The 21,988-nt window shown below is 40.5% G+C and overlaps 1 protein-coding gene across 1 annotated transcript; it reads left to right on the top strand.

Moving 5' to 3' along the window:
* The first annotated feature begins 6,457 nt into the window (after positions 1-6,457).
* LOC135197076 (protein sprouty homolog 3-like) lies at positions 6,458-21,177 on the top strand. Its single transcript, XM_064224023.1, has 2 exons — positions 6,458-6,706; positions 17,902-21,177. Exon 2 carries the CDS (start codon positions 17,960-17,962, stop codon positions 19,043-19,045), a length of 1,086 nt encoding a protein of 361 aa, XP_064080093.1. The 5' UTR covers positions 6,458-6,706; positions 17,902-17,959; the 3' UTR covers positions 19,046-21,177.
* Positions 21,178-21,988: the final 811 nt, after the last annotated feature.

Below are 21,988 nucleotides of genomic sequence, written 5' to 3'. Positions count from 1 at the left end.
CCTATCTTCTCAGAAAACTAAAAAGCCATTCAGTCACTAATGTTCATTTTACTGAAACTATTCAAATTATTTCATTAGATGTCGGCAACGGTTAAAAGGACATTTTATTTCGCTACATTGTAAGTGATAAATAAAAACGGACAATAACTCACTTTCTCCCTAGGCAAAATAGTAACCCGTAATTCACAGATTTGAAAATCCACAGACAAACTAGCACTCAGACTTACTAACAGACATGAAAACCGAATAGTGACCGACAAACATACAGACATGACAAACAGAAGAGTGACGGAAAAACTTCCATACGTGAAAACAGAATATTGACAGACAAACTAACAGACACGAAAATAGAATAGTGACAAACACAGAGTGAACCCAGTCACAACCGACAACGCTTCATCACGAACTGCGAGCGTGAGGTCACCCTCGAATAATCTCGTCCTCCAAATCTGCCCATCTCCCACTCGGGAGCACCCGAGGATTATCCCTCATCCTCAGAGAGGCAGCAGATAAGGATGGCGATATGAGGGAGCCGAAACTCCCCAGCGAATCCATCTGAATTTGCGTATTTTATTGCTCATTTCCTGCGGCTGCGCAGTGACAGAGGTCCCTCTTGTGACGTTCATCATCAGCGGTCGACCGCAAGAATCTGATCTCCTCTCTCTCTCTCTCTCTCTATACACAGACCACACTCTACTCTCTCTCTCTCTCTCTCTACACAAGACCACACTCCACTCTCTCCTTCTTCTCTCTCTCTCTCTCTCTCTCTCTACACAAGACCACACTCCACTCTCTTCTCTCCTCTCTCTCTCTCTCTCACACACACACACGATGTCTCCTCAGATGGACTAACAAGTCTTTGAGACATCCTAATCCTTGTAACTCTCTCTCTCTCTCTCTTCTCGATGTCTCCTCAGAGGGACTAACAAGTCTTTGAGACATCCTAATCCTTGTAACTCATTATAACTCTCTCTCTCTCTCTCTCTCTCTCTCTCTCTCTCTCTCTCTCTCTCGATGTCCTCCCTCAGAAGGACCTAACAAGTCTTTGGGACATCCTAAATCCTTTGTAACTCATTATAACTCTCTCTCTCTCTCTCACACACACAATGTCACCTCAGTTCTCAAACTTTTTAACTCCTCGACCCCCTTATGAAGTTTCAAATTTTCTATCGACCCCCTAGACTAGCATTTAATATTTCACACGCACACACAAAAAACCAATGTCAGAATCAATTAGAGTAGTATTAGTTTAGTGCTTGACATTCAGAATGATAAATAAAAAGTAACACCTAGTAAGAAAATATGTTTGGAACTTTAGATGTACGAGTATATTTGACCCCCTGACTATTCATAGACCCCTTGGATGATCCTATTGACCCCTGGGGTTCGATATTGACCACTTTGAGAACCCCTGCCTCAGATGGACTAACAAGTCTTTGAGACATCCTTATCCTTGTAACTCATTATAACTGTCTTTCTCTCTCTCACGATGTCTCCTCTGATGGACTAACAAGTCTTTGAGACATCCTAATCCTTGAAACTTATTATAACGATGTAGTGTCCAAGAAATCATTCCTGGTTTTTATTTTTATTGCTAACTTTAGTTTTCTAGATGGGTAACCATTTTTAAAAAATTTAAATTAGACCCTCTATTTTCCAGGAGTTTTGATTTAATTTTCCCCTATGGCCTTTAATCAAGAAATCTCTCTCTCTCTCTCTCTCTCTCTCTCTCTCTCTCTCTCTCTCTTCCTCCTCTCTCTCTTCTCTACTCTCTCTCTCTCTGCCTTTCGGCTCCCTCCTCTACCTCCTCCCCCCCCCTCCCCCGGGCCCCCCCCCTTCCCCCCCCCCCTCCCACTCCTCCCCCCCACCCCCCCCTCGCCCCCCCTCCCCCTCCTCCTCTCATCTCTCACCCCCTCCCTCCCCCCACTCCCCTCCCTCTCTCTCCCTTCCTCCCTCTCTCTCTCCCCCTTCGGTATATTTATTTTTTTAATTACTTTAAACAATTATATTTAAAGCTCTTTTCACCTCCTCTCTGCCTTTCAGCATGTGTATTTTTATTTGACTTTAACGCCATCTACAAAACTCTCTCTCTCTCTCTCTCTCTCTCTCTCTCTCTCTCTCTCTCTCAAACATCATAGCTCTTAATTATCACTTCCGGTGCAATATATCTCATCCGTCGGCCCGGCTCCTCACACGGAACTATGCTACAGTGTGTTTCGTCATTCTCATTGAATGAGTGAGCGGACGCTTGAATGAATAAGTGAACGGATGGTTGAATGAATGAATGAACGAACGGTTAAATGAATGAGTGAGTGAGTGAATGAATGAGAACGGACGGTTGAATGAATGAATGAGAGAATGAATGAGTGAACGGACGGTTGAATGATGAATGAATGAATGAGCGAGTGAGTGAATGAACGGACAGTTGAATGACTGAATGGGTGAACGGACAGTTGAATGAATGAGTGAGTGAGTGAGTGAGTGAGTGAATGAATGAGATAACGGACGGATGAATGAATGAATGAGTGAACGGACAGTTTGAATGAGAGAATGAATGAGTGAATGGACGGTTGAGTAAATGAACGAATGAATGAATGAGTGAACGGACAGTTGAATGGGTGAGAGAATGAATGAGTGAACGGACGTTGAATGAATGAATGAGTAAACGGACGGTTGAATGAATAATATGTGAACGGACGCTTGAATGGATGAATGAATGAACGAATGAGTGAACAGACGGTCGAATGAATGAATGAATATATGAATGGACGCTGGAATGAATGAATGAATGAAGGCTATTTATTGGCTCCCTACAACCTAGTTTCTCTCCGTCGCGTCGAGCCAAAGCTGCAAGAATATTTCCTTTCATTTTATATTGTCTCTAGACTTCAGAAATATTTATTTTCCGTCTCTTTATAAATTCATCAGACGGGTTTATTCGTCATTTTAGAAAATTAATCTGTCATTTTGTCACTGATTTTCATTTTCTTCGTATTCCAGCATTACTAACATGATACAGTTTCGCCTTACATTTTTATTTGTTGATTACTGTTAATCTATCTTTTTTTTTATAATAACTGATATATTATTTATGTATTTTCCACTACCTTCTGTTACTTCTTTCTAATGAACGCCATAATATTCTTTGGAAGCTTGAATTTCAAGTCAGTGGTCCCTGTTGGTTTGTTCCATATGAATAGGGTCCAATTGCATAATAAAAATAATAATAATAATAATAATAATAATAATAATAATAATAATAATAATAATAATAATAATAATGTTTTTATTCTGTACCTTTTGTTAGACATGTTATTATAAAAAAAATACATTGACATGAGGAATAGGTAGTACTGCGAGGAGAGTGGATCAAGTATGCGTTAACATTTCTAGAGGAATAATTCTATGCGATTAATATATATAATTCTAAAGTAATGAGAAAACTTTATCAATACAACAGGTACCCGGCTTATAAAAGCTATAAAAAAAACTACGTGGTGAGGACGCGGCTTCATACGATCTGGCTGGAATTTCGAGGGCAAGGCATTGGAATCTATGGGAATTGCACAGCACCTTTTAACCTGGAATGCAAAATTTCACTTTCGGGGGAAACGGTCTTGGACTGCAGGCAAACCGAATTGGCTACGAACAAGCAGTACCGACGACGTTTTCTACGTTGCCACTTCTTCTGGATTTGATTCACAAATCCTTGACTTAAGTGTGGATGGCATGTAGATGTGGCAGAAAAGTTGCCATGTCTTCCTTATTACCAGGTCCAAAATGGTCAACGTGTTTGAGGTCTGTCTTTATAATGCTGAAGAACCAAATGAGCGATAATTTCTTTCTTTTTTTTCGGAGGTAACTTCTCATTCATATAACGAACTACGATAGAAATGAAAAAATATAAAAGTACCGAGAATTAAAGAACAAAACTACGATCCTATTTCAGCTCTACGATAAAAAAAAAATCTTTGGTCTTGGCTGAATTTTCTAAGTTATACGTCTAAGTTATACGTCAACAACAACAACAACAACAAGAGCGCAAGCAATTAATGTCAACAGTGCCCAAACAATAAAAGACTATAAAAGCAAGTCCACACTTTTTTTTGGCAATCATCTTGAAATAAAACCCTGTGGACAGACAGAATTTGATATAGATTAGTGTGACTGATATTATATATGTATATATGACTGGTAAAAATGTTCTGTTACAACAGAATTCCATCTAATAAAAGGAGCCTATAAAAACGCAAAAATATAGAGAGAAAATACTGTATTTCAGAGACTGAAGAGAGACAGCAGTCTCTGAAATAATATAGTATTTTCTCTCTATATATTTTAGCGTTTTTATGGGCTCCTTTTATATATATATATATATAATATATATTATATACACACACGACAGTATAAAAATAAATTGATTGCGTGCGAGTTTTGTTGTGTGGAATAACATACACTCAACATCAAGTTAAACTCCACTCATCCATGGGACATGTTCTCCAAGTTACATAACCACCATGTGGGTAATTAATGCCTACGTTCTTACAGTGACGTGGAGGGTCACGTGACCCACCCCAGCCTCCTCCTGTATACAGAAAGAAGTGCGTTGCGTGCAGTTCATTCATCAAGGCGAACGCATGATCTACAGTTTTGCTAAATCAGGCTAAATGCGTAAAACGCCACCTTTAGCCCCAGAGGCAGATTTTTTTTTTTTTTTTTTTTTTTTTTTTTTTTTTTGCTTTCTTTTATTTCACTTTTTTGTCAGGCGATTATATATATATATATATATATATATATATATATATATATATATAGATATATATAATATATATATATATATATATATATATATATATATCTTCCTCATACCAACACACACAAGCAAGCACATCCACACGCACACAAACAAGCGGTATACACCCTAAACACACACCATGAGCGTTAGTACATAGAGGTACACGAACTCCACACCCACGTATTGTTACATTCTCTCTCTCTCTCTCTCTCTCTCTCTCTCTCTATATATATATATATATATATATATATATATATATATATATACATATATATATACCATATATATATATATATATATATATATATATATAATGGACGCAAATCTCGGCCAAGAGGGCAAAATATAGTTTCCAATAAACGGAATTGCTTACAGTGAACTGCTCCAAAAAAAAAAAAAAAAAAAAAAATTACTATGCTTCATGATTCTCTCTCTCTCTCTCTCTCTCTCTCTCTCTTCAGGAGCAGCTTATATATAAGTGTGTATATATATATATATATTATATATATCATATATTATATATATATTATATATTATAAATATATAATTTCAAAGCTATTGGCGGCTTTCCTCACCCCTCGCTAAAAATCTATAATATATCGACAGGCAGGAGAGGGAGGGAGGGAGGGAGGGAGGACCCAGGGGCTGGAAATAGCGGTAGATTTAATTGAATGAGCGTCGAATCAATGGTGTATATATACCGTTGACGGTACGGCGGTGAATGGATGATGAGTCACGCTTAGCGGACCTCTAGAGAAGTGCTACGGTGGAAACGGCGACGGAGAGGAAACGGCGATGAATTCTTTAGACAGTCGTGAAAGGGATGATGATGATGATGATGATGATGATGATGAGATGAATGAATGATGAATGAATGAATGAGACACCTCGGCCTGTCCTTTCTCGAGATATGCGCATTATAAGTTGGCGCACCCTGCATCTCCTCCTCTCCCCCCTCCCCCCCCCCTACCCCGACCCAACCCCCAAAGCCCCTACTGTACGACTATTTGTGTACGAGTCGTCGGCAGCCCTTCTCCCCCAACCCCCGGCCGATCTCAACCCCACCGCCCCCCAACCCCTCCCCTTCCATCCTGTTTTGTTTGTGGATCTATCCGTATTACAGATTGCGTCATTGTCACATTATTTACGGCCATTCTGCAATGTAGGTGTATGCGGAAATGAATAGGCTACGCGACTTGGTATTCAATCCTCTCTTCCTCCTCATCGCTCCGAGCTCTTAGAATGGAGGGGGAACCATCACCGTGCGTCTGGCAGCGACGCATCCGCTCTTATGAATGAAACTACCGCCTGTTGCTCGTGCTGATCCTCATTATTGTGGGAAATTTTGCATATTTTTGTTTCCCTTGTTCGGTTCCCTTAGTCCCTCTGCTCATTCGACGATTAAAATACCCTCTTCCAGAAGTTTAAAGAAATACAACGCTTGAATGACTGACTATACTGCTCGCAAAAATATGACCCAAAAAAATAACTCGAAATCCTTTCGGAGCTCGGTAATTATCTTTCCTTCGATCAACACAAGCAAATGCCGTAAACGAGAGAGACGATCACAATACGATCGTGCAGATTGAAACCGTGTGTACATTACGCTGCCTTTCCATTCGACGAAATAACCTAGGGTAGAGGAGAATGGAGCGAAGCTGAGGATGTGAGGAGTTTCCTCCCCCTCCGATCCGAAGTGGACTCGTCCGTCCGTGTCTGGCCTGGGTTGGGCTGACGCCGCTGATGTTCGTGGGTCCATATTTGGTCCAACTGTGAGAGGGTGAACACATCAGCTGTGTACTCGCAAGGATTATAGCTATTTTTTTGGATTATTTACCGTCGATTACCGGTCTTGACTGTCGAAGTTTGCTCGTTGTGGATTTAACTACTGATGCACATTTGTGGAAATAGGTAAGTGAGTCGGGAAGGGGAGTTATAGTGGTGGTAAGCGGGCAGCCGTTTCATTCAACGACGGGAGAGAACATAACCCCATCCATCTCATTCATAAAAACCTCGATGAAGATTTCTAAGGCTCAATCAGGGGAGTCTACCATACAAACCCCACCTCACACGGCAACACCACGAACGGATGCGGTGCTCACGGTGTTGCAGGAAACCCTCAGACTCGACGAAACAGTGGTGAAGTGTCTGTAAGTGATAGAAATACGGTGAATGTGGAGCATGTGTGGTGATGGAGGAGGGGGAGGAGGAGTAGGAGGTTGGTTGGTGGGGGTTGAGAGTGCGTCGCCACCAACCATCAGCCAGGGGGAGTTTTAATGCAAACCTCACACTTCTATGTATGATCTACTATTCCCCCATACTCATGATTTTCACGAATTCCACTCGGAGTTGACATTCGAGGTGAAGTGTGAATGAGAGAATGGAGTACCTAGCTATCGGAAAGATTTTTTGTATTATTTTTTGTAACAAGGGTCCCTGTGCCTCCCCGAACTCCCATTTGTTAGTGATTTGTGATTATGCAGGGACAGGGGTTGTTTTGAGAAAGCCTGTTGGGAGTGTGGGCTTTCTATGACCAACAGAAGAACAAGAAGAATTGCCATACAAAATATAAATAAGAATGAATTGTTGGTAGTGCTGTGTTTTCGATGACCAACCGCTGCTCATGTTTGAAGACTGAAACTTGTTTCTAACATTGTCTCGGTGTTTTTATTTTATTTTTTATTTTTTGGATGGGGGCGGGGGTTATGATAGGCCCTCAATTCAATCGCGACGCTGAACGTATACATCGATGTGAGTAGTGATTGGAGGAAAAGGAAGAAGAAGAAGATCCCGATGAAAACAGATCGATGAGCCTTGGAAATTGATTAAAACATTCAGTCTCATTTTTTTTGTTCTCATAATCAGTGAATTTATGAATGGAGATGGATAACGAGGCTGCGAGACCTTGAAGGAATGTTGTTTGTTCTAAGCATTGTACAGTGTGTGGATACTGAATGGGAAAAGGCAGGCACGGATCATAATTGAAAACGATAACAGTTGGAAATTGGAAGACACAAAATACTAGTAGTACTGACAAGTGGAAGAGGGGGATGAGGAGGAGGAGGAGGGTGGCCTGGTTGGAAAATGGCGTGTTATTCCCGGAGAAAGTTCTGTAGCCTTGTTGTGTAAGTCGGTGTAGCCACAGAAAGTCATTGGAAATGAATATCTCGTAGATAAATAAATAAAAGACAATACTTTAGACTTGTGAAATAATTTGTGAAATGTGTACTTAATTTCTCTTATTTGTATGATCCTGTGCTCGACAATACTTTGAACTTTTCTCTAACATTTTGTTTATTATGTAATTTTTTGTTTTTCGTATGAAATGGCTGCTCACTCCACACGTTTAGATATAGTTTTTACGAGGAATTGGTTTTAAGTATAAAATAGACTGGTATTTTCAACAATTTATGTATTTTAAGAGGTCTTGAAATGGGGTTCAGGTGCATGGAAGAATACTTCGATATAGAAATTCATGAGTGGATCATACGACATATTTTAATGTGGTTCCACAGTAAATTTATAATACTGCTTTCATACATATGCAATAGCCTTTATTGACATATTTTAAACTAAGAAAACAATTTTATGTCAGCTGGAAGGCTATCGAAAAAGCAGTTGGAAGCCCTATATTATTATTTAATTCGTCCAAATATAGTTTTGTGGGAGTATTCTACTTTGGATTATAATAATATTACTGAATGAAGTGAAAAGTTCAGCAACACGTACAATTATACACACACACACACACACACACACACACACACACACACATATATATATATATATATATATATATATATATATAATATATATATAACTTGTTACTTAATGGTTAGTCTAGCTCAAAGAACTGACAATCATGCTTCTTGCAAATTGATAATTCTATGGCCCTGCTTCTTAATTTAAAACTTGCAACATTACCATCGTTGTTTTAGTCACATAATGAGCAAAGTACCACTTTTTTTTTTTAATGTTCTGTTTTCTGCCACGACGTTTCGGGAATTTATCAATGAAGGCAAAGCGTTGGAGTAAGGAATTTGGGGGGTTTGGGGGTGGGTGGTAGGGCGGATTTACTAGTGTTTGGGGGGTGGGTGGGGCATGTTTCATTCACGTTATCTTCTGCATTATTCCTCGTATGCTTTGAGTGCATGTGTATATATATATGTATATTTATATATATATATATATATATATATATATATTATATATATCATTACACACATATATATATATATATATATATATATATATATATATATATATATATACATACTATCATATATATATAGAATACATATATATACATATATATATTTATTTATATTATATCATATATTCATGTATGGTAAACAAATACACATATTTATGTAATCATTAACTTATTATATATTTGGGAAAAGTCTTATTTTTAGTAACATTCAGCTAAATATACCCACACTGGGTCTCTTCTTGGTAAAACGATCGGTTATGTTTTCACAGTTGGCCCACGAGAATTTTATATAATAATATATATATATATATATATATATATATATATATATATGTGTGTGTGTGTGTGTGTGTGTGTGTGTGTGTGTTGTGTATGTATAACTGAATCACGAAAGTTTGGAACGTGGATAAATAATCCATAATAATAAAGTATAAGCCACGAAGGAAAGATTAACAATGAAGTTTCTGCAGAAACGCCGTTTATCTTTCCTTCGTGGCTTATACCTTTATATATATATATATTATATATATATAATATCTGTATTTGTGTATACATAGATATGAATGATTGACAACTGGAAATCTGAATGTTACATACGTTCCTGTTGATCGAGAACACTGGTTCATCAACCGCACTTGACCATTATAAGATAGAATTGGCTGTAGAGAGAGAGAATTTTCTTTGCCTTGTTGTGTGGGCAGAGTAGTTGCTACCTACAGCTTATCTTTAGGACTTGATAAGCCATTTGTTTCGCCTCCCAGCACCATTCATGAAGTCAGTCAGTCAGTCCTTGGCGGGTTGGCAGGAGGAGGAGGTGGGGGGGGGGGGGGTTCTGTTAGATGTGGTGGAGGGGAGTGGAGGAGGGATTGAGGAACCACCCACAGTGCTTTTCGTATTTGAAGGCGTTAGGACAGTTTTATATAATCTGTACATATATTTATTTGCTTTGTTGTGTATTTACACACACACACACACATATATACATATATATATATATATATATATATATATATATATATATATATATATATATATATATATGCGTGTGTATGTATACTGATAATGCATTATTTCATTGGAACTTTATCCGGCAATTTTATAATAAATATTTATATATTTATTTATTTATTTATCTTGCATACTTTTATGTGAGACCGACCAGCAGTGACGGACGCAAATATGGTCGTGTTTTCATTTACTGGTGGCTTATGTTTTTTATACTATATATATATTAATATATATATATATATATATATATATATATATATATACACACACACATCATACAGAGCAACCAATGGAGGAATCTAATACTTTGGATACCGAGCGGAAATGGATCACAACGAGATCCGGAAGCAGCAGCCCTGTGCGAGTGTCATTTTGCATTTGTTACGATTAGGCCTATCCTGAATTGGAGGCTATTCATTAATTAATTTTAAAAAAAGGGGGGAGCATAAATAATTATTCGACTGAGGTAGGGGGACGGAATGCTCATAAGGAATCTATTGTTGTTGTTGTTAATACTTTTATTTTTTTTAAGACCGGAAGCTGAAGTAGCTTGCTCACACACACACACACACATGCACGTGACCTTCGTTGGGTTACGTCATCGTAAAGTTAATAAAAGCATCTAGGCATATTCACCAAGTTTTATACATAAATATATCTATATATATATATATATATATATATATTATATATATATATATAAACATATATTAATATATATTATATATATATATATATATATATATATATATATATATATATATATATTATTACAATGTCGAAATGTTATTAGCCTCGGCCAGACTCTTCAAAGTTCTGATCCTGTATCTTAACAAACATATAAAGGATCTGACTGGTATCTTTACAGACTTGCAAGATCTGATTCTGTATCGTTACACAGACTTACAGATCCTGACCTGTATCTTTACAGACTTGCAAGATCTGATTCTGCATCTTTAACAGACTCCCACAAATTCTAGTCTGTATCTATACAGATTTGTAGGCTCTGATTCTGTAGTATCTGTACAGACTCTCACAAGTTCTGATTACAGACTTGTGCGTATTGTTTCTTATGCATAAATACTGAGTTTCTATACTAATAGGTTTGCTTTACATACTTGGTTCCTCTCTCTCTCTCTCTCTCTCTCTCTCTCTCTCTCTCTCATATTAAATTTATTCCATATTCTGATTATGGTAAATCTTAAGAGTTCACGAGCCTATAGTAATCATAATAATAAATTGGGGCAGAATTATATTATTTCTAAACTAAAATTTACTAAAATTAATAATTTCAACTGTATATATATACCGTCCGCCGACCACATTGGATTATGAGGAAGATGAATATTGATTATCCGAAAGAGAAAGATCAAGTTCTTACAGAATACCAGATTTAATTGTTTTCGGTCTTTTAAGGTAATCTAGAATTATACTCAGACAATTCTACATTCTGGATGTAAATGGGGGGGAACTTTATGAGCTACAAAGATCTGTTTTGGCAATAATTCGTCCCTTTAAAAGGACCTAGTCTTCCTTTTAGGAAAGCAAGATTACTAAAGGAGGTAGCTGACTGGGAACATAAGCTAACTTTATATATATATTTATATATATATATATATATATATATATATATATATATATATATATATTATTTTATAGAGGAATCTGCAGCGTTAATAGTCAGGCATAATGTGAAGTAGACCCTTAGGCTTTTTTGATAGGCCTATATGTTATAGGCATATATAGGGGATGTTGGTGTTTATGATGCTATTAGAGGGATTAGCAGACCCTCTCTCTCTCTCTCTATCTCTCTCCTCTCTAATCTTCCCTCCTTCTCTCTCTCTCTCTTCTCTCTCTCGTTCTCTCTCTCTCTCTCATCCTCCATCTCTCTCCTCATCTCTCTCTCTCTCTCTGTTAAGGCCACAAAAGTAGAGATTTTGGTAGGCCTCATAAGTTTTGTAATTGTAGAGATTTTCCAGCGCCATACCATATGTATAGGCCTTTTCAAGCAAAAAAATAGTAATAATGATGAATAAATAAAACAAAACTTGAAGGATAAATTGCGTGGTCAAAAATGCCTTAGTTTTTTAATAGATACCACTTACTGAAATGATTACAGAGAACATTGGGATGTTGTTCTTCATTTTTCCCTTCATTCGAATAACGTTTTTGTACACACAAGGGCACGACTTTGTGTGTCAACTTCGATCAGTGCTCTTAGTCGGAGGGGCGAAACTAAACAAGTATATGTTTTCGAGTTCCTTAATAATAATAATAATAATAATAATAATACCTTCATATTGATGTTAACAGCTCCTGATACAAAGATATCAATCAAGAAGTTTACATGAATGAAACTCGAGTGACTGACTTGCTAACTTGGAGGGTGTATCGGGTTATGATATAATAATGTATACTATATATAACTATATATATATATCTAATATATATATATCTATATATAAAAATTATAAATACATACGTATATATAATATATATATATATAATAAATATATACATAAAATTGTATGTATATATATACATTTACATTTATATACAGTTAGTTAGACTCCTCATTTAATTCGCATTTAGGACCTCTTGATAGATAGTTTTTGTTTGTTTGTTTGTTTTCTCGCTGAGAAACTCTTCAAAGAACCACGTGGTTTCTGCAGGTGGCTGAAAATCCCGAGGTGTGACTTGGCTGTTTGCTCATCCAGGTAATATCGCTTTCTGCAACCCGTCTCATATTGCGCAGTGCGCTCTGGTAGACCTCTTTTGTCTGTCTTCTTTTCATATTTTTTTTTTTTTTTTAATATTCGTCTCTTGGTAAGCTTGCAAGATGTGGAGCCTCTGCCTTCTGTCCTGTCTTTATTCGCAGTTTTTTTAATTGTAAAAAAGAAAAAAAAAATTGTCTCTTGGTCAGCTTGCCGCTGGATAGCTTTCGTCTTGTTGCCATTTAAACCCCCGACCCTCCCCCCACCCACCTCCTTTCGTTCTATTCACTTCTCTCCTCTCTCAAGTCTTCATTTCGTGAGGTCAGTTCTGTCCGGTCTCCATCTGTCTTTTCGTAAGTTCTCGTTGCGTGAGTGTACTTGCCAAGCAAGCTGACATTACTTTTATTTTCCCTGGTAGGCTTCTTCGGGTTCGAAGGGCATACATAGTGTTGCTTAAATCGAAAAAACTTCTCGGTTATTCTACAGATGCCTCTCTCTAACTGTTCATGAGTCCGAATGCTGTGCAGTACTGTGATGTTCGAAGTAAAGGTTAGTTGGTGCTAGATGTGCCTCCTCGGCCAATGGTCCTGGTATCTTTTAGACTTTAATCTGTGCATCCAATCTTCGACTTTCCTCTGTGCATCCGAAGGCAGCAGTTACCTGACTTTTGTTTACGTGGATTTGGCAGGGATCTTAGTTAGGGTGTGGGCTGTGATGACTTAATAGTATTCATGGGAGGTTAATGAGAGTATAGGCCGATTTATTAGAAGCCCAGTTACACCGGCTGACACGAATTTAGATTATATACTAGGTCTAGCGTGATTCTGCTGGTATAGGCTGTTGACATAATCTACTGAGTGGCTTGAGTCAGGACAAGAGGCCTTCAGTCATGTTGGGCGGGGCATCAAACTGAACTTGAGTCTCCTTCTTTCATCCCTGTGAATGAGGGAGTTTGTTATACACTAACCTTGGTCTAGAACTCTAGGTTGAGTAAGAATCCCTTTATAATTTAGCTTCCGAAATACGATATTATTATTGTTGCAGGTAATTTCTGTAATACACAGGATGGAGTAAGCACATGACAACAGCTCTCTTGAAATCATGTCCAAAGGACGAAAATAAGACGAATGTGTGTGTATGTGTGCGGTTGGAGATTGATGAACAGCCTCAGATGATTTGAAATTGACAGTCGGTACGCATTTTCTGGATTAAGCAGGGATATATAGTTGCCATGGGGCTGCTGTGGCAGCGGTATATATATCATATATATATATATATATATATATATAGAGAGAGAGAGAGAGAGAGAGAGAGAGAGAGAGAGAGAGAGAGAGAGAGATTGGATTTGTAGACGGCTGGATAGTAGATGAGTTTTATGCTCAGGTACCCCCCACCCCCCTCCCAGCTCTTTCCATGGGACATGGGTTTGTAGGTGTGTGGGTGGGTGGGTAGGGATGGGGAGGTCTTGATCATTTCCGTGGATTTGGCGGGTTTCCTGCCAGAGTTTGCGTTCTCCTGTGCCTGGTGTTCTTCTGAATTCCTTCAGAAAACAAAGTTGGGTCCCTTAGGGCCCGTCTTCTCGTGCGTTCCCTGTAGGCATGTGAGCTCTATGGCGGAGGGCGCCAGATATGCCTTCTTTCTCCGCAGGTAGTGTGAGAAAGGAAGTTCGAGTTCTACATGAGTGACCGACATCCGCTGCTGGGTCCTCTCGCCCCCCCCCCCTCCCACCCGACCCCGACCCCTTTCCCCCTACTCGTCACATCATCATCCCTCCAATACTCCCCTCTCATACCTCCTCCCCTTCCTCCACCTCCTACCATTCCTCACCCATATCCTCATCACAAAAACTGCTACTGTCTTTTGCTGTGCATTTTTTCTCTCTCTTAATCGTTTTCGTCTCTTCATCAATGCGTTGTTATTCAGGCAATGAACCATTTCTGAACATTTTCTGTTTATATAAACTGTTTGTTAGATCCTCCTCTTCCCCCCCAACACACTCCTGCCCCCATCGATGCATTGACCATTCCTCCCCCTATCCCTACCTCTACCCCCCTTCTCTCATCCTGTTCCACATCGACTATGGTTTCATCGTTAAGGGACGGACGGACGGACGGGCCTCAGCACCCCCTTTCCCCCTCTCCCCGGGGGGGGGGGGGGCGATTGTTATTGTACACTCCAAAATACACAGCCAACTATATAATGCAATTGCGGGTTGTGATATTCATCTGTTGGTTAAGGCAACGCCGAGAACTGCAAGCATTCTTTAGAATATAAATATTTCTTCTTGAGTATTTTACTGCCTCAATAGGTCTCTCTCTCTCTCTCTCTCTCTCTCTCTCTCTCTCTCTCTCTCGCGTATAATTTAATGTGTGTGTGTGTGTGTAGGCACTAGCGCCTCTTATTGTTTGCAACGATACCAAAATTATCGTATATCTGTGTGTGTGCTTGGAGAGAGAGAGAGAGAGAGAGAGAGAGAGAGAGATTCCCTTTGTATTTTCTTCCCAATTGCCTTTGTAAAGTCGCGTACCTGTCTCCTCCCACTTCCCACAGTCGAACCGGACGTCGCGTAAAAGACCTATTGAAATGAATTCCTGTTTGCGACCTCACCGAGGAAGGAGTTGTCCCGTCGGCGTCGGATTGTCGGCCTACGGATGTCACGTCGCCTCTGGAGGAGCCTCGTCAGTCTTCGTCTCTTGAAAGAAATGGGGTCCCGTTTCCCAGTAGTTATTCGGGTATGAATCGCCCGCTAAAACTCGTCGTTGGGACGAAGAGGATCCCGGAGCTGTTCTTGCTTGTCTCAACGATGTTAGTGTTGAACAGTAGACATAGGCCTAGTTAAGGTGTAAGCCACGAAGGAAAGTGAAACACTTGCAGCTACTCCAGTGTTTCACTTTCCTTCGTGGCTTAGAACTTTGTTTATGCATTTATCACGTTCCAAACTTTCGTGATTCAGTTATACATAGGCCTAGTGTTGAACAGTAGACATGAGCCTAGTATATACTTGGCAGGTTCTGGATCATGACGAGCTTCTTAAAATAATATATGCATACCTAATAGCCTATACATACATGGCTTGTCACGAACATGCACACCCCATAGGCCTACTGAGTGCATTAAGTACATCCACCTCTATCAAAGGCTGGCCATGGCGTTGGGATAGGAGGGGTGGGTGTAGGTGTAGGTGTGGGGCCAGGATGGTATAGATACTCCTGACGGGAGGCGGATGGCGACCATTCTCTTTTAATTATTGTTTGTGGTTTCTAGCGGAGGTTGGAAATGGGACCCCACTATGTAGAGGGAGGTGTTTGTTTCTGGGGCTTCACAGGATGAGAGCGCCGACATTAACAGCACTGTTGCCATAAACAGGACTGACTTACCCTAGACCGCGATTCGTGTAACTACAATGGGCGTTTGAAGGAAGGAGGGGAGGCTTTTCCTTAGGCCGAAATTACGGAGGTATCTGGTAACACTGCGGAGTAGGCTAATGCTGTGTGGAAAGCATGGCTGATTGATTTATAATAAAAATAAATAAATAAATAAACTTTCTAACCTTTGACTCTACCTGCTTCCACTTTTATCTTGCTGTCCAACCACTTGAACTCCTCCTACTTTTCATTGTTTTGAGCACTAAATGGCTGAAAATGCTTCAGTGCTCGGCATTTTAGCCTAATTTTCTGAGATAGAATATACTAAACTGTGGCACTTTTTCTGCCATTCGGAGCTGAAGGAACTGAAGAGAGGACGTTGGTCAGATATACAAATGACAGCTAAGGCCTCGGTATACCACGTGAAGTCCACTGACCTCCCCTACAAGTTTGTAGAAAGCAGAAAATGCTAATAATGATCTAAGAAATGGTGCTCATTTGTGCATTTTCGTTTTATGTGAGTACAGCAATCAAAATCTCTCCTGGCCTTTTCGGTTATCTGCAGTTGGGCGTGAAACTGATTCTGCCACCAACTATGAGATAATATGTAGGGTCACATTTTCTTTCTGGTTAAATTTGTGTCACCTATCCTGATTATTTTATTTATTTTATTTATTTTTTCATCGCTGGTAGTATAGCAGCGTGAAATGTGGGCTCTCCTGTTTTACCAATTTTACATACATTTACATACATGAAGGGGCAATATTTTAAATGATTTCCAATTTGCTTCAAGTCACACGACTTTTTCTGACGCGTTCGGTGAAAATGATGGGCAGACAGAACTCGCACATAAGTACTAATGATCCTCTGTAAAATGAGATTACTCATTCTGAAGTTTCTATAGAGAATATACTTCTGAAGCACTTTCATACACACTTTAGGCATAAATTGTCTGTAGAGATTTTGTCCTTATAAAAAGTTGTCTGGGTTTTTTCCTAAAAGTAATATTTGTCTATTGAGATTTTTTTCTTTTAAAAAAGTTTTCAGTAGGGATTTTTTCCTAAAAAAATACTTGTCTATTAGAACTTTTACTTTTAAAACAGTTGTCGGTAGAGATTTTTTCAAAAAGTTGTCAGTAGAGATTTTTTTTTCTTTTCAAAAAGTTGTCAGTAGAGAATATTTTTTCTTAATTTTTTTTTTAGTTTTATTTTTAAAAAGTTGTCAGTAGAGATTTTTTCTTTTAAAAAGTTGTCAGTAGAGATTATATCTTTTTAAAAAGTTGTCAATAGAGATTTTTTCTTTTAGAAATTTGTCAGTAGAGATTTTTTCTTTTCAAAAAGTTGTAATTAGAGATTTTTTTCTTTTAAAAAAATTTATCAGTAGGTTTTTTCTTTTAAAAGAGTTGTCAGTAGGGATTATTTTCCTTTAAAAAATTCTTTTCTATTGAGATTTTTACTTTTAAAAAATTTGTCAATAAAGATTTTTCTTTTCAAAAAGTTGTCAATAGAGATTTTTTCTTTAAAAAAGTAGTCAGTAGAGATTTTTTTCTTTTTATAAAAGTTGTCAATAGAGATTTTTTCTTTTAAAAAAGTTCAGTAGATTTCTTCTTTAAAAAATGTTGTCAATAGAGATTTTTTCTTTTAAAAAAGTTGTCAGTAGAGATTTTTTTTTTCTCTTTTAAAAAGGTTACCAGTAGAAATTTTTTCTTTTTAAAAGGTTGTCAGTAGAGATTTAAACACACACAAAAAAAAAGGTTAGTGAAATGAGGGAATCTGACGACGCCTTTCCTTGTGCCTTCCCCTACAGAGTCCTTTGGAGCGGAGGCTGAGGACATGATGACGTTCAAGTCGTGTGCTGGACGGTGATGTCACAGGATGGCCGCAGTCAAGGCGGGGGCGGCGCGGGCGGGGGCTGCGGGGGGTCAGCCACCAATACCAGCCCCCAGGGCAGCCCCATCACCCTCTCCGTGCCCCGCCCCGACCACCAACGCACCACCAACTTGTACGTGGACACCCCCTTCAAGCATCGCGTGGCGCCTCGCCCCCCACGACCCCCCCAGCAACACCATCACCTCCACCACCATCACCTCCATCACCATCACCACCACAACACTTCCTCCTCGCTCTCGTCCTCTTCGTCGTCTCCTACGACCGGCGGACGAACCCACGTGGACCTTGCCCTGGTGCATGGCGCCCCCGCCCGCACCAGCGGAAAGAGACCTACAAAGCTCGCCACGTCCCCCACTGGAGGCGTGACTGGGGCGCCCGTTAAGGGCGGCAACAACAACAACTCCTCCATTTCCACAAACGTCATTTCGTCGTCGTTGTCGTCGTCGTCGTCTTCGTCGTCATCGTCGTCGTCGTCGACGTCGACGTCAACGACGCTCCAGCAGAGCGGAAGTCGGACGCCCGTCATCATCAGCAAGCAGCCCGCCGCCGCCCTCACCTTCACGAAGGGCAGGCGGGATGACGCCGGCAGCGGCGGCGGCGACGGGGAGTCGATCATCTGCTCCTGGTGCGGGCGGTGCAGGTGCGAGGCCTGCACCACGCCGCGTCCCCCTCCGGCCGCCTGGCTGTGTCGTAACAAGTGCCTCTGCTCGCCCGCAGCTGCTGTGGACTATGCGTCGTGTCTGTGCTGTGTGAAGGGCGTCCTCTACCACTGCGGCAAGGACGGCGAAAGCAGCGGCCTGGCCGCGGCCGCAGACCACCCCTGTTCCTGCGGGGGGCCGCACGCGGCCCTCAGTTGGGCGTGCATGGCGGTCGCCTCCATCCCCCTGCCCTGTCTCCTGTGCTACTGGCCCCTGACCGGGGCGCGGCGCGTCGTGGAGACCACCTACCAGCGCTGCACCAGCCACGGGTGTCGCTGCCCCCAGGGGCGCAACCCCCGACTGCAGCAGCAGCCGCCGCCCCCGCCCCCGCCCGAAAAGCGCCCTCTTCACGACTGCGCGTGAGGGACGGGCGGCGCTGCTGCTGCTGCCGCCGCCGCCGCCGTCACGAGGGGCTGCTTCTCCATTACTAGTACTACTCTACTACTGTGACGACTACCACGACGTGTATAGCTAGCTGTATAGCTGCCGCCGCCGCCGCCGCCGCCGCCGCTGCTGCTGCTGCTGCTGCTGTTGCTCTGCTGCTGATACCCGATCGCTCTACCCATGGTGGGAAAAGAGGAAGGGGCGGCGTCGCTCGCCCACGGTACCCTCTCGAGCTTTAATGAATCCCCATGGTTTTGCTGCTGGCGGTGACGACGACGACGACGACGCTGAAGAAGAAGAAGAAGTAGAAGAAGAAGAAGAAGAAGAAGACGTTTGCTGCTGCTGGGAGGGAGCAGAGCGGCAGTGGATGGATGGATCGAGCGCCCATCTTCTAGTCAGGGCCCACCCCCAGCCGCCGCCGCAGACGCAGACGCAGACGCAGACGCCCACCAGCCAGCGAGCGAGCGCCCCTTGGCAGCAGCAATTGCACATTCAGGGATCAAGGCCGAACCACCCCACCAGTTGATAAGAGTGGGTGGGTGGGCGGGCATGGCGGGCGGGCGGGCAGGCAGGTAGTCATCATCAGTCAGTCTGTCAGTCAGATGTGCAGGCGGCAAACACAGACATCAAGCAACATGTCCCTCTTGTCATTTGTTAATTTATTCATTTTTTAAAATATATATACTACTGCTTCTTCAACACGCTCCTCCAGTTTGAGTTGACACACACACACACATGAATGGGGCGGCAGCAGATTCTTTGGCGGAACAGATGAGCAAATGTTGCAGTTGGTGGAGATGAGGAGAGAGATAGAGAGAAAGAGAGTCGATGGTGAAGAAAAATGTTGAAGAAAGATAATGTGCCAGTATTTGCAAAGAATAAAATAAAAAGACAAGGATTCCTAAGCTGTTTGAGTACAGTTGTTGTTGTTGTTGCTGCTGCTGCTGCCTCTGCTGTTGCCTGTACCGTTGGTGTTGTTCAGCCATGGGCGGCCGATCACGCCCACCATCGCCGCCGCCTGCCGCCCACACGCAGCCACCCACCTGACCACCTTGACTGGAGTGGCCCAACAACCCCCAGTACCTTCTAGTCGATCAATTCATGTTGTTGCGCGAATGTTATTATTATTATAAATAAATAAATAATAAATAAATAATAATAATTAATAATGATAATAATGAAATATGTGGCGAAAAGAAGGCCCCGCGACGGGACAGGAATGTGTAATCCTCTCCCCCCCCCTCCCCCAACACCCCCCTCCATCTCTCCTTCCTTTCATCATCATTTTTGTAATTCTTCCCTCCTCCCTTGGTGACTCTGCAATAGGGCAAAAGACCTGAAATAAAAAAGCGAGCCTGGAACCCGGCTTATAAAGGCCACAGAGGCTAAACAAGAGATATATATATATATACAAACCCACATATAAAAAAAATGAGCATATATATATATTTATATATATACTAGTTCTCTCGTAGGCGATACTGCGAACGTTTCTCTCTCTTCACGTTGCGGCTCTGATGATGACCGAACTCTGGCTCTTCCAATCGTTTGTGAAAATTCATTTGGGTTTTCCTTCTAATTGTTCTGTTCCATTATCAAATGTGGAAGAAAAGTGTATATGTTTTTTTTTTTTCCGAGAAACAGTGCTGCGAAGTTGTAACTTTCACGATTTCGGAGATTTGTGAAGGTTCATTGTTACTGAGTGGAAATTTTTTTTTCTATTTATTAATGGAAAAACTGACAAATTATCATTTGAGAATGTGAAACGGTTGACATAAGTAATGACGAGATAAAATGCAGAACAATGTTTCGGTCTGTATCAAACTGGCTTCGCAACGTGGAATTTTTAATTTTTCTTTTGATTCTGTCATTCAAGGACCTTTGTTTTTATTTATTCTGGACTGACGAAGAAAAGTGTCATGATGATTTCCGACACCTTTGTACGCGTGAAAGGTGTCGGCCAAGTTTGTCATGTAACCTGTAATGCCAACCGAAAACACGTGCTTTGTGAACGCCTGATCCTGTTCTCTCAGCTGTCAAGAAAATGATTATGTCTACTAGGGTCTCGAATGTTATATCTGTTAACTACTTCAATTCTTACTGCCATGATTGTAGGTATGAGTCAGTCGCCGTGTTTGTATTGTGACAGGAAGTGGAATATTTGTCTTTGCTTATGTATTATTATTTTTTTTTTGTCTCTCTCATTTTGAATATTGTTACACGACCAAGGGATACTTTCAATGAAGAAGAATTTTGTGTGTGTGTGTGCGCGTGTGTGTTTGTGCTTCCGAGAGCTAGTGACACAGCAGCTGTCGTAAATATATATATATATATATATATATATATTATATATTATATATATATATATATATCCATATATATATAATATATATATATATATATATATATATATATCACATAAAATGTATGTATAATTTCAATATACATATGTATAAACAGGCTGGGACGAGTGAGCAAAAGAAGTCAGTGCTCCGTGTGTAAATGCATTATTACCTGTGAACATGGCTCAGTCAGTCAGTCACTCAGTCAGTGTGTCACAAAGTAAATAACTAAATGTAATTATTCCTCATTATTATTATATTATTATTATGACTATCATCATCTCCTCTCCCCAACGTCCCTCAAAAGGTATTTTTTTTTATTTGCTGCGACTAACTCTTTTTCATGTCATGGGATTTTATATATATATATATATATATATATATATATATATATTATTTTTTTCTTAGAACTAAGGGAATTTGGGGTTCGTGCAAAAACCCCCACGTGACCTCCTTTCTTTGACCTTGAATACACGAGGGGGCTGACCTCGCTTCGTATTCAGCGATATTTTTTTTTCTGTTGCGAGGTCAACCTCCTCCTTCTCCTCCTCCTCCTCCTCCTTCTCAAAGTCATCATCAT

This window comes from Macrobrachium nipponense, chromosome 18 (genome assembly GCF_015104395.2).
Source record: "Macrobrachium nipponense isolate FS-2020 chromosome 18, ASM1510439v2, whole genome shotgun sequence".
Lineage (NCBI taxonomy): Eukaryota > Metazoa > Arthropoda > Malacostraca > Decapoda > Palaemonidae > Macrobrachium > Macrobrachium nipponense.
Note: the sequence above shows the minus strand (reverse complement) of the source record. Positions and strands in the feature narration are given on the sequence as shown.